Source organism: Sphaeramia orbicularis, chromosome 18, assembly GCF_902148855.1.
Source record: "Sphaeramia orbicularis chromosome 18, fSphaOr1.1, whole genome shotgun sequence".
In the NCBI taxonomy this organism is placed as follows: domain Eukaryota; kingdom Metazoa; phylum Chordata; class Actinopteri; order Kurtiformes; family Apogonidae; genus Sphaeramia; species Sphaeramia orbicularis.
Window position 1 is genome coordinate 18,224,850 of NC_043974.1, and position 15,030 is coordinate 18,239,879.

Below are 15,030 nucleotides of genomic sequence, written 5' to 3' on the forward strand. Positions count from 1 at the left end.
GACACGACGTGTCACTGATCAGTCTTGCTATGTGTGCAGTTTGATGCCACACAGCTCACATGAAGATACTCTGTTCGCTCCTTATCCTCTCTCGATCAATCACACACTGTTGACAATGATAAAGTGGACAGTGGGTGATTGGCCGTCTGTCGAAGAGTATCCCTGGCTGAGGTGGAAACCCAACATGACCTTCAGAAATCCCAGAAATTTCTCTAGAGATACTAATACTACTATGGTACAGAAAAATGTTGTTTTTCGGCTGAGAGACATGTCTAATCCTTTTTTCATTCCACAGTTGTGCTTCCATTCCCCAGTCACAGAACACACACGTTATAATTTGGGGCACACATCTGGGTGTAACATTACTCTCAAGGTAGCATGTGGGTTAGCAAATTGTGAAAACAGGACTGATAAATACACTTTTCCAACAACAGGGACACTCTCTCCTTCTCCATTTATCGTCGTTTATAATCTCACTGCATTATTAGGTAAGTCCCCACTGATACGTTATGATTCTAAGACTAATGTTACGACTACATATAATGACGTACTAGCTTTAACTCCTTCTGATTATGGGTATGTCTGTCCTACAGATATGGTGTGGACGTGTGGTCAACACTCTTATCTGTATCTCCCAGCAAAATGGGCAGGCACATGTCACCTCTCTTATTTGGTTCCAGCTATCTCCAAATTGACCATCAGTCCAGTTATGTCACCGCCTCACACCCGTGTAAAACGGGACCGGATTTCAGGTGGCCATAAGTTTGCAATCAGTATTATTCCCATGTACGGCCCTGCTCGTTTATCTTGGTACATAGAGGAGCTTTCAGTGGAGCTAGAAAATCTCACGGCGTCAGTTGAAAGAGGATTTGATGCTCTTACCAGTGAGATGAAGGCTCTCCGCACTGTCACATTACAGAATAGGGCAGCTTTGGATCTCCTATTGGCCGAAAAGGGAGGTGTCTGTCATCTTATTGGCGATCAGTGCTGTACCTATGTACCTGATGTTACTGCTAACATGTCAGATGTCCACAATCAGCTTGATCACCTTAGACGGGTCCTACATGAGGAAAACACTGCATACACTACAACAGGTTGGGATTTTTGGGGCTGGCTGATGTCTGGGGGATGGAAGACAATGTTGATGAAAATTGTTGCTATGATTTTTGGTGTGTTTGTATTACTCCTTGTATTATCCTGTTGCATCATTCCAATAATACGGTCAATGATCAGCAAAGTGATTGGTACTTTTAGTATGGTACTGCATGAAGTGATTGATGATGATAATAACGATTGTGATTTTGATGACTTAGAGGATTTTGAGGATGACGAAGAAAGCAATGTGTAATCCTGTAATCCTTACTCGTTCGTAAATTTTATGTTTTTACATGATTGATTTGGATAAATAATCAAAAGGGAGGAAATGTGGTGGAAAAATTTACTTTTTATATTCTATACTCTTTTAATATGTTATACTGTTAAGTACATGCTGAGTCATTGTTATGTGTGCTGTTTACCACTCTGTAGCAACCCCGACTTGGGGACGAAGTTCTTACCTTGAGTTGAAACCCAAACACCTAAATGTCTGAATGTGTAGATAGAGGATGGCGCCTGTATTCAAGCAAGGGTAGAGTGAAGAGGTCCTCATGACCTCTTCACGGAGCAGAGAAGGAGTAGTATGGGGTGGTACGATGTACGTAAGGAATGACAGCATAGTTTGAGGGGGTTGGATTTGGTTCTATATAATCTTTAGTTTTCTCTTGTTTAGGGAGACTTCATTTACAGAGCTTTGTCTGTGATTGATTTCTCAATAAATGCATTTATTATTTTAACTCTAACTTTCTCCCTTTTTCTTTGTGTGAGTTAACAGTTGAACGGTAAATTTCCACGACAGTAACTCGAATACCAGGAATCTAAATTACTATGTGCAAGGAGCCATTACAAGAATTTTCCCTGAAGGTAGAGGTTCTTTAGGCCTCAGGTTGACCACAGAATAAGCAGGTATTATTTAACAACAAAACTCACTTTAAGAGGCTGTTTTACTGCTAACAGATTAGAGTGATAACTGATATGTATGCCAGCCCTGTGATGAACTGGCAAAATGTCCAGGGTGTACACCGCCTTCGCCCATAAGTAGCTGGGATAGGCTCCAAGCGACCCCCGTGACCCTAGTGAGGATAAAGCGGGTTCAGATAATAAATGAATGAATGATATGTATGCCTATATTTAGTCTTTGATGAAAACAGATCTGAATACCAGCACAGAAGTCCTATTTCAATATGGTTTGTTATCTGATAAGTGTGATTGATCTTTGCTCCCTGATTATCAAGACTACTCGTGTAACCTGAACTGAAACTGAGTCACAGCTTCCAAAATAAAACTGAAGACAAGGTTTAGGTCAATAAAGTGCACATTTCTGCTTGGTTTTACAACAGAAGAAGTCTCCAAACAGGTGAAAAGTTGAGCATTGTTATGCATGTCAACAACACAAACCTCTGCAAACAGACAAAAATAAGGAGAAAAACACTCAGCTGCTAAAAATGTTGCAGTCAAACTGATTTAAAGCAGTAGTGGAAGGTAACCAGTGCATGCTTTACACAAGTAATGTTTAGCACTTTGAGTATTTACACTTTCTGCTCATCTCAGAGGCAAATATGGCAATTTTACCCAGCCACATTTGTTTCACAGCTTTAGTTATGAATGACTGAAGGGCAAAAAGGGCCTTCTGTGAGTTTTTGCACTTTGATGACCTTTTTTTTTTTTTTTTAAACAGTCCCTTCTGGTTTCACACCCTTAGCAAGCTCCTGATTTCCTGGTACACATTTACATTTGGTGTTTTTTTTACCCAGTACAGCAGTTGTGACACAAATTGATATTATTAATATGAAATAAAAACATAACTGATGATGAAGGTGATTATTATACACTAGTGCGTTGACCCGCTAGACATGGTAGTTTTTATGCTGTTGTGTATTCGTGCAAGCTGTACCGCATCTGTCCAGCTGTCACCGCCAAAGTGGTCTGGGTATAGCAATGTGACTGTAAGACTATTATATTCCAAAATTACTAATATCTCCCAAAATATTGGTCCTATCAACTTGCCATTTTCGCTAGTCTGTTCCTTGACCAAAAATCCAGAAGTATGCCAAACTGCAGCAGTGAGGTCTTTACGGATTTTGTGTGAACCCTGAGACAAACACACACACGCACACAGAGACCACTTGGCTTTTATAATATAGATTAGGGATAATGATCTGCTGCAACATTAACACTTAAAGACCTAAACAGCCACTAGAAACCAAAAGCATAGACTGATCTAAAATGTTTAATTACACTGATCTACAAGTAAAATGCTTTCAGAATAAAAGTAGTGAAATTTTACCACATGTGAGTCACAAGTTGCTTTTTCATTGGACATACGCACAAAACTTTACCAATATTTACTAAATGTCAAAAAAACAGAAGTGTGTAAGTGCAAAAACTCTTTATGGAAAAACGAGGGTTTTTGCGAAATTGTCGTTTTTCCATTAGGCAAATTTTTATGCACAAGTTATATTTACACAATTTGAGAGTCAATGGAAATGCGAATACTGATGAAGAAAAATCAAGTCAAAATTGCTGGTTGGCTGAAGTTTCCAAGGTACAGTCTTGGGTCAAAATGTGAAATTTGAGAATTAACAAAAGAATGGGTGTTACTCAAAGGGAATATTAGTCTCAGAGCTACCAGATCTACTTCAAAACACTGTCTGCACATTATAATAATACATTCACTTTACAGGTTCTATCTAGTGGAAGATTTATAAATCTATTGTATAAATGTACATAAACCAATATATATGTGTAATGACACTTTATCATATACCTTGAAAACATCAGCAAACCAGCACTTCTGTCATTTGTTTTCTATTAATCTTATTAAAATACGTAACATTTAGGACATTTAATCTCTGAGACGGATCATTTCTAAAACAAATTGTAGACCAGTGTTACTTGAACCATTAATCCAGCTGAAATATTGAAATAATTCAGGTCAAACCCAGTTTCTCAGCTTTTCTTGGTCATCAGATATGACCCATTTGGATGCTCAGAGACACTGTAAAGAATGTGGGAACACCATCATTTCCTGCAACCTTGACTCACATGTAGTTTATCAAATAACAGTGGTTGTAGACACTTGTTTTTATGTTCAGTCAATGATATATTTTGTTGAAAGAGTCTCATTTCCTTTATTTTTCTCTGTGGTGATAGAATAGCCTTTTAATTTACTGTTAACTTATGAACATCTACATGATCAATGAATTAACCCCTGAAGACCCAAACATCTACTGGTGACCAAAACCAGCTACTGATGTGAACTGTTTAATACCTGTTGATCCACTAATCCTATCAAAACATGAAAATAACTGGTGTAAAATACAGTTTGTCGTCTTTTCATGGTCATCAGATATGACCCTTTTAGACGTTCAGGGACTCCATAGTGAACATGGAAACACTGTCATCTTCTACAGTTTCTACAGAGTTTGATCAATGACTGTGGATGGACACACTTGTTTTACGTTCAGATATTGATAGATTTGCTGGAAAAGTCACTTTTTCTTCAGTTTTCTCTGTTTTGATATAATAACCTTTGAATTAACTCTGCGTTTTCATGAACATCTACTTGATTGCTAATCAAATATAGGGAAACATACATGATTTACAATGAAAAATGCAAAATACAGAGGATAATATTACAATACATGGTCATAAGTGACTTAAGAAATGTTAAAAAGAGAGGAAAAATTCATTTGGGAACTGCCAGAAAAGTAGCACTAGGTCTTTATGGGTTAAATAAAGGGAAAATCCTGATTTTCACTGAAAAATGTAAAATGCAGAGGATAATGTTATGATAAATTTTGATAAATCACTCAAGAAAGGCTAAATGTAGAAAAAAATTAATTTGAAACTCATCGAAAAATAGTTCTAGGTCTTTAAGGGTTAGTATAGAATGTATGAAGAACACATTAATGCACAGGTGTCAAACATGTGGCCCGGGGGCCAAATCCGGCCCGCCAAAGGGTCGAGTCCGGCCCTTGGGATGAATTTGTGAAATGCAAAAATTACACTGAAGATATTAACAATCCTTTTAGTTCAGGTTCCACATTCAGACCAATTCAATCTTAAAGGGGCAGGATTCAGTAAAATACGACCATAATAACATATAAATAATTACAACTCCAAATTTTTCTGTTTGTAAATGTAAATATTTTCATGGATTTACACTAAAACATAGTATAATTTCGCAAAAAATGTGAATAACCTGAACAAATATGAACAACCTGAAATGTCTTAAGAGAAGTAAGTACTTTTTTTTTTAACCAAGATTCTGTCTGTTACTAAGTGTTTTGTGTATTTGAAGATCCACTGTGATCTGTACGTTATAATGCACATGTGGAAATGACAAACTGAGACAGAATACTGTTAAAATTACACTTATTTTTTCAGTTTGTTCAGGTGATTCACATTGTTTGAAAGGATACTTTGTAGATGCAAACATTTTCATGATGTAAATTTACTTTTTTCACTCTAAAACACAGAAAAAAGTTTGGAATCGACATGATTTCTATATTATGTTATATTGTTATATTATTTTACTGATCCAGCCCACTTCAGATCAAATTTAGCTGAATGTGGCCCCTGAACTATAATGAGTTTGACACCCCTGCATTAATGCATTCATTCCTATATATAGGTTTCTGAAATGGGAAATTTTTATACTTTTCGTGTATTTTGGTGCCATTTTTTTCCACTGAATGTATTGTTTTAACTCATAACAGTGGTGGTTTATGGCATGGAATTGCTCGTTTTACCTAGATAAACATTTAAATACCTCCCCCACCTACTGATCTTATAAAGACAGAAAGTAATGCACATTTGAGCTGAGCGTCTCAATGTGAAAGCAGTAAACAACACCACACATCACTGAGGAATTTCAACCCTCCGCATTTTGCACATAGGGGCGGAAACCTCTGCAAACACCGACAAAAACTGCACAGAAAACACATCCAGTAGCTGATAAGTGACTAATAATCAGCGCCTGCCATGACAGGTGTGGAGCACTGCACTTGTACGTGAACGCACCATCATGCTCCATTCAGATTTTACGCATGTCATTATTTTTTTTTTATTTTTCCTCTTATATCACCATTTGTACACATCCAAAAGGTGATATTTTAATAAAATAAAAAGTGGACGCGCTTGTTTAATTCGAATTGCAATATTATTATTATATTTATTTACTTCCGGCGCTTTCCTCCGATAACAGCAATGAAAACCGATGCAAAAAAGTTGAATAACCAATAAAAGAAGGAACTATGATATTTAACACCAATGAGGTTGTTATGTTTTTAATTTTTTCTATATATTACAAGGCTGTTTGGTTATGAGTGAGTGTGTGTTTTTGTTATTTAAGATTTATTCAATGCCTTTTATGTGATTTACAGCCCGCAGGCGCACAGTGAACCTATATCCAGGTAAGACCAGGTAGGCGGAGGTTCATTTACGTGAAAAACTGCGGCTAAACACGCAAAAAGCAACATGTTTCTGTGTCTCTGTTAATTCCAGGTAGAATGTAATGTGAAAAAACTTACTTCCCCAGCTCCTCGTACAGCTGGTACTCATCGGTGAACCTGGTGCAGGTCGTTGAAGCCATGTTCAGGTGAGGGACGCTTTAATACTCTCCACAAATCCCTTTTTTCCCACAGTCTCCTAAAGGTGTCACTTGTCGCCTTTCCGGACGCACAGTGAAAGCGCGAGCTCAGGTGAGGTTCGGTGGTGGCTCGTGAAGGCGGTGAAGGCTCGGTTGCTCCTGTTCGCACACCCCGGACCTTCTCCTGGAGTTGACAGGGACGTCGCGACCTGCTGTTGTGTTTGTCTCTGGGCTGACACTTGGATTAGTTGGCTACTGTCGAAACAGATGTAATGCACATGCGCACATCCGGCTACATGTTTCAAAATAAAAACCCCACAGCACATGCGCGGTATGATTAAAACACTTCAACATGAGTGGACTGGTAAACTTGAGGAAATTTGTAATATTATTTTTCTTTCCTTTTCTGATTGTACTTTTAATTATTGTTGGGTCTTCATTTTTATTCTCTTAACCCTCCGGTATCTTGGTGCGCATTTTAGGCACACTTTGCACTTCGTGTTAGAAAACTTCATATTCATTCATTCATTCATTTTCTGAACCCGCTTTATCCTCACTAGGGTCACGGGGGTCGCTTGGAGCCTATCCCAGCTACATAGGGCGAAGGTGGGGTACACCCTGGACAAGTCGCCAGTTCATCGCAGGGCTGACATATAGAGACAAACAATCACTCTCACATTCACACCTATGGGCAATTTAGATTTAGATTATCTTTGGATGGTGGGAGGAAGCCGGAGTACCCGGAGAGAACCCACGCAGACACGGGGAGAACATGCAAACTCCACACATCGACTTGTGTTGGAATCAAACCCAGGACCTTCTTGCTGTGAGGCACGAGTGCTAACCACTGCACCACCGTGTCGCCCAGAAAACTTCTTTTTTTTTTTTTTTTTTTTTTTACAATTTAAATAAGGTTAGAATTCAAAAGTTGTTCATTTTTTTTGCATGGTCTTTAAAATTCTGGCCACCAACTAAAATTTGCACATTTAAACAAAAGAAAATTACAAGACTAGCATCTGTCTCCCAAGTGTGCCTAAAACGCACTATTTCTTCCATTTGATATGTATGATTAGGGCTGACCTTGATTTACAAAAATAAAATCAAATTAGAGCAGAAAAATAAATCAATATCTAATATTTAATAGTTTGATTTATAGGTGTGCCTTTTTGGCACACTTGATGACAGATGCTAGTATTTTTGAACATTTGACCTAGCGCCAAAAATAATAATGCAAATTAACCAATGTTGGAGTTAATCACTGACATATGCCAGGATGAAAAAATCAAATAATATGTGATCCACTTTTTATGTAGGATATTGAAAAAAAATATTTTTTTGTGTTTTTTGCATCCAAAAAAATGGTTTGTTTACATTATAAACACGGCATTTAAAGGGTTAAAAAATGTGACAGTTATTGAGTATTGGGTATTTTTATTTACAACTCAAGTTGATGAAATAGAAAAAAGCGTAAAAGAATTAAAAACAAACTGTATGAAAAAAATTTTGACATTATTGCACAAGTGTGCCAAAAAGGCACACTTGGTGCTTAGTAAGGGCCTTGCTGGACAGGATACCGGAGGGTTAAATTAATTTTTTTATTTATATTTTGTCTTATTTGTTTTATTTATTTATTCTTGTAGTTTTTATGTCTTCTTATTATTAGTTTATGATTATTGTGTCTTTGAATGTCTGATGTTTTGTATATTCTTGTTATATTCATATGTTCAGTCTTTTTTTACAGACTGTATTCCTGTACATTTCCATTCACTGTATAAATACTTCAATTTGCACTTTCTATACATACTACAATATAAAACCCACTGTAAATAATATATACATATACATATATTTTTAATAGACCGGACCCACACACCCCACTCACTGTATAAAAACTCCAATTTGCACTCTGTACATATCACATTGTAAATCCAATGTAAATCTCCACCCATTGTCATCTTCGTCTCCGATGGACTGTTTGTCTCTATTGTGTCCAGGTCCACATGTTGTCTGGGTTCATGTCAAAACTATGTCATGAGCAATGTAAAAATCAAAGCCAAATTCCTTGTATGTGTTCACATACTTGACCAGTAAAGCTGATTCTGATTCTGACTCTGATGTTTTGTATGTTCTATCATTGAATAATAAATACAGTTTTGAATGAAAAAAAAAAAAAAAAAAAATACTGGATTGGTAAATGTTTTCACCAAACTTTATTTAACAGGAAATATAAACTTCTACGGCTTTTAAACCAAGTCAAATTTAGAAAAAAATTTAACAGAAAGTGATAGTAATAAAATCCAACTTTGGCAAATGAAATTATAAAACTTACAGTAGGCTGCAATTGTAGTTATAAAATGCAAAAACAAATTAGCATTAGCTTGGTAACAATGTACATGCTATAGAATAAAAAAAAAAAGCATTTAATTCAAACAATAGAAGAAAAGCACAAACTTGCAAGTGCAGAATGATTAGAACATTATTTTCCAGTAAAATTAGTGTCAAATTGTAAATTAAAGAAAATGCTAATTAAGAGCTTTGATTTTAATGTTCAATGTTTATTCTACATTTAAGTCCAAGTCCATTGATTTATGATAGGGTTTTTTTTTTTTTGCTTTTTTTTTTTTTTTTTTTTTAAGTATCTTTTTTTTTCTCTCTCATCTAATTTTGCAATTTTATCTTTAATATTTGCCCATTATGTTTCTGAGAAGCTTTCATCACACAGCATTATATATAGCATTATTTTGTTATTAAGGGCCATGAATTTAAGTAGATCAAAAATATTTATTTATTCTTTTATTTTGTACAGACAAAAGTCATTCATGTTTGACAGATGACATAGTTAACTATGTCATTTATATTTTTTTAATGTTATAATATATCTTATGCTAAGACAACAGCCCTGTTGGTTATTTGTTGATTTATTTACTGCTTTGTATGAAACTGTTTCAACAACTGAACTATATTAACCTTAACTATATTTGACAGAATGGTGGGAAACCCTCTAAGAGCCCTCGTTTTAATCTATTTTATTTTGAAAGTAAATTAATCTTACATCCGGTGCCATGTTTGTATGTGGTGTCTGACTTGTTGAAGATGAGTTTCTTGTGAACGGCGGCGCTTCCTTGTTTCAAATCCTGCACAACAGCTCCATCTAGGCCTCAACTGCAGGAACTGCACCTGAGACGGAGGCGAACCCAGACCCAGGTCAGACTAAACTAGACCCAGACCTAGATCAGACCAGACTCAGACCAAAGCCGGACTAAATGCAGACCAGATCTAGATAAGACTCAGAACACACACAGACTAGACACAGATCAGACCCACACCCACACCCACACCAAACCAAGACCAGACCAGATCAGACCAACACAAAAACCAACACCAGACCCACAACCAGATATTATACCCACACGAGACCGGACCCAGACTCATCCCCAGAGTCAGACTAAACCCAGGCCCAGACCAGACCCATGAGTTCTTTCACTGGTTATAGTGAAGTCCAGATGTCAGTAGCACTGTTTCATCAGCACTTCCTACATAGTATTCATATTATTTACATTAACTGTCCTGTTATTGAACTTCTTGGGTGGTTTATAGGTGTTTTGCTTTGGCAGATGCAAATTCTTTCAGTGAAACTGATGCAGGTTTTATTTATTTATTTATTTAGTTATTTATTTAGTTAGTTATTTAGTTAGTTAGTTAGTTAGTTAGTTAGTTAGTTAGTGCATGAGTCATATTTTTGTCCAAACTGTGATATCTGTGTAAGTTTACTCTCCTAACGCTGCTGTTTCTTTTTGCATCATTGGCTATGTGCTGAAAATATATGACTTGGGTTATAATGCAATGAGGCTAACAATTTCTCTTCTTCCGTATTTTATTTTTTTTTTTAAATGCTCCATTTTATTACATTTAAGTTAATTTTATCCCTGTGCTAAAGAACAATTATTTGACGATAAAGCATATGACACCTAAGTAGCTAAAATGATGGAAAGTTTGCCAGAGTTTTTGGTTTTATTGGATTTTGCTAAACGTGATGATGAATGGACAGATTTGATTAGAGCTGTTTCTCTGAACCTTTTCCTAGACGGTAATCTTTTAAGAACATAAAATTTGACAAACATAATGAACAAATCAGTCTGAAGATATAGATGTTGTTTAATGCTTTTAGTAAATTAAGTAAATTAAGCTCCTCTGCAGTTTAATGAACTCTACACAATAGTAACAGCAGAATTTGGAGACCTTGAACATAACAGAGTAGTTTCTGGAGACACAGTTTCTGTAAAATATTAGGTCAGGAAGATAATGATTTATCAAATTAATTAGGTCTTGGTATTTTTTCAGAAAGTACTTTAATCATTGATGGCTGTTGGCAAAGACTCTAATGATGCTTGTGATGCTGACTAGAAACCAGCAAAAGTTACTGAGTGGAAAGGACACATAGTTCAGAGATCATCTAAAATATTACATAACAGCATCAGCTTCACCTGGCACACCTGCCATTAACCAGATCTCCTTTAATCCCTCTTCATCCTATAATCTGATCCTATAATCCAGCAGTGAGGAGGACATATTGTAAAAAAAAAAAAACACTGTGTTTTTTCATAATCATTATCATCCCATCTCACCTACAATGAAATATATTATGTGTATGTTACTGTGAAGTGATTATCACCTCAAATCAGCTTCATCACTCCTGTTCCTGTCTGCGATGAATCCACCTAAATGAGGAATCAGTCCAAGATTACAAGAGGTTAGAAAAATAACAGAGCTGACAATCTGCATCAGCACCGTCACCATGACAATGAAGTATTTTTAGAAAAAGGTGAAACATCCCCTAAACTCACACCCTCCTGCTCTCTCTCGCCCTCTAGTGAAGAACTATTTAACTGACATATATTTCCCCAAATTTAGTGATGTATTTAGATTGTGTATGCTGATGACTGAGAAGGGTTTTGACGTTCTATAGTTGGATACAACTGAAATGTATATATATAGTGTTAATGGAGGTGGATAGAAGTAAGGGTGAAACTACTGACTGGAATGATAATCACCGCAGACGATGAAATAATCATCACTCAGGGTGTTTATTAAATGTTTTTAACTGTTTTGAATAGGTGCTCAGAATAACAATAATAATTCAATAAAAAAAAAAATGAACACATTCAATGGGAGACTTGTGGTCCAATTTTTTTTTTTTTCCAATTTTGAGTGTACATTGAAGTACCGTAAGAACAGGATTTTTTTTTTTTTTTTTTTTTTTTGCTACCTTTCCGAAACTTAGGGATGTCATAAGTAATATACAGTACAAAACAACAATAATATAATATGTGATACACAAATGAAAGAGAGAAAACACAGTATGTAACATTTTATACAAGTTGATCTCACCAAAACCAATGGAAATGCAGAGGAGATGTACATGAAAAATATGAGTAAAAAGAAATCATAAGAAGAAAATTAGGTTAAAAAAAAAAAAAAGAAAAGAAAAGAAAAAGAAAATGACTTCAAAGATATAATAATATCTACAATGGTGGGAACACCAGGGGTGCAGCCAGTGGTAATTGCAAAATTACATATGGAAAGACCTCCATGGGGCAGTCAGCGTTCTCCATAAAAGACTCTCAAATGTGGAACACACTGCCCACAGAAATACAATTAACACAAGACATAAAAACTTTTAATAGAAGTGTCAAAGGCTGGCTAAAGCAAAATCAGAGATGTAAGCATTTGTAACAACTCTGATTTTACTGTAATTTCATCTAACTGTTATGTGACTTTAAATATTTACATATGCTGTATTCCTGTTTATATATATATATATATATATATATATATATATATATATATATATATATATATATATATATATATATATATGTGTGTGTGTGTGTGTGTGTGTGTGTGTGTGTGTGTGTGTGATTGTACATTGTCATTTAATGCAACCTTAAATGTTTTTCACTTTTCTTTCTTTCTTTCTTTCTTTCTTTCTTTCTTTCTTTCTTTCTTTCTTTCTTTCTTTCTTTCTTTCTTTCTTTCTTTCTTTCTTTCTTTCTTTCTTTCTTTCTTTCTTTCTTTCTTTCCCTGCTAAAAGCCTGACTAGGGACTGGAGATGGAAACTCGCAATAAGTATAATCTTTTTATGTGAATCATCAGTTACTACAGATAGTCTGTAACAGGTAGAAGTAATACTATGTAATTTGCATTGTCCCTGACAAATAAACTTTATAAATATAAATAAAATATGAAAGCGTAAAAGACAAGTCAACCATAATGCAAAAGATAGAACTAAAACAATGTAAAAAGAGGTAACCAGATGAGAAGGAAAAAAGTAAGCAGAAAATAAAGGACTGAAATAGTGTAAAAGACATCAGACAAAAACATGGAATTTCTTCAAAATCACAAGGAGCCCTGAGGAAACACACAATTGAAATTTTCTGATTATTTTAACATACACACCATGGCCAAAAACAAATTTACACAAATATTTCATTGTTTACAACACACACTTAGTGTAGTATAGTATCAATAAGCTCATGCAATGTTTCTAAACTTATATCTATCATTTTTTGACACAAAAAGTTGATGGACCTTGACCTATCCAACTGATCATAACACTAACCCCACAGACTTGTACTGTAGGCACTAGGCATGATGGGTAATCATTTCATTTCACCTCTGTTCTCACCTTGATGCCCCATCAGTCTGTAACAGGGTCAATCTGGACTCATCAGACCACATGTCCAGTCTTTATGGGTTCAAAAACAAAACAGAAACAAAAGAAACTTCCAGCTGAAACATTCTGAGGAAGGATCTAATCATTTTGCTAAATTAAATCCAGGGTCTTTTTTTGGTTTGTTTTTGGCCAGGCTTGATATGACGTGATTTCCTCTGGATTTGCATTTTGCATTTGAACACAACAGGAAGAGGGTGCTGTTCTTCCATTTCAGTTCCCTTTCCAACTCTAAGGACTCTTTCCATTAACTCTTAAAGACCCAAACACACACCACGGACCAAAAGCACCTACTGAACTAAACTGTGGAATACCTGTTGATCCACTAATCCTATGAATACGTGTAAATAATTGGTGTAAAATACAGTTTGTCATCTTTTCATGGTCATCAGATATGACCCATTTGGATGTGCAGAGGCTCCATAGTTACCATGGAAACACTGTCATCTTCTACAACATTGATTCACCAGTAAAACCCACGAAGTTGGATCAATGACAGTTCATTTTTTTCTGATTTGACATAATAACCTTTGAATTAACTCTGAGCTTTCATGAACATCTACATGATTAGTGAATTACATACAGGAACATACGTAATTTACACTGAAAAAAATTAAAATAAAGAGGATTATATTACAATAAATGTTGATAAATCACTTACAAATGGTTAAATATAGAGAAAAATCCATTTGAGAACTGCCACAAAAGGACCACTGGGTCTTGATGGGTTCATTTTGTTCATTAATACAGTTAAATTGTGGAAGACATTGTATATTAGGATGATTAGAAGTTCATATATCACTTCATATCATTCCTTATTCACATTGTTTAGAACAGGGGTCTGCAACCTATGGCTCCTGGGCCAAATGTGGCTCTTTAGACTCTCTTTATGGCTCCCCTTGTCAAAAAAACATAAGTAAACATAAACATTGTTCATATGCAAAAATGTGTGTGCTATACACAGAATCAAATCATTTTTTGACAGCATATAAACTAAAATGTGTATCACGCTACAATATTTTCTCACCAAACTTCATACAAGATACTCAGTTTGTATTGTTAGCAGTTCGGCTGTTTAAAAGTCAGCCCATATATATGAAAGTTGAGCTTTTTATCTGTTACACAATGTCATTTGGTTTGGAAATAGTGTAGATCATTAACCCTTTCATGCATGAATTATGAGAACCTTAGTCAATATTTTTTTCTTGGGTGTTTTTGTTCCCCTTTAGGCATGAAAAAAAACCAATGCAACTGATTTTTTTTTTTTTTTTAATGAACCTATTTTTCGTGGAGTTACAAAGATGTCCACTCAGCTGGACGCCATACACTTAAGTTTTGAAGCAAAGAAACATTTATTTAAAAACTCATCATCAGAAAGTGATGAAACTATGAAACAAAAACCTTTTTATTGCTGCTAATTGCTAAATTGCTACTGTTTTCTCACATTCTATCATACTCTAATATTAGTTATTACTCATTTCATGGAGATAATATCCTCCTGAGACCCAGGAAACTGACAGTTTTAGCTTTTTTACATTAAGAAAATTGTCTTGATTGGAAACTGCATAATGCAACAGTTTTTTCAGATACATTTTAAAACTAGAAGCACTCG

General features: G+C 35.3%; 1 protein-coding gene across 1 annotated transcript in view; it reads right to left on the reverse strand.

Moving 5' to 3' along the window:
- Positions 1 to 6,938, reverse strand: part of LOC115438984 (calcium/calmodulin-dependent protein kinase type II delta 1 chain) — a 168,527-nt gene extending 161,589 nt beyond the window's left edge. Inside the window, 1 exon segment of the mRNA XM_075353536.1 lies at positions 6,630 to 6,938. Within this exon segment, the coding sequence (XP_075209651.1) occupies positions 6,630 to 6,691 (62 nt within the window). The 5' untranslated portion in view covers positions 6,692 to 6,938.
- Positions 6,939 to 15,030: the final 8,092 nt, after the last annotated feature.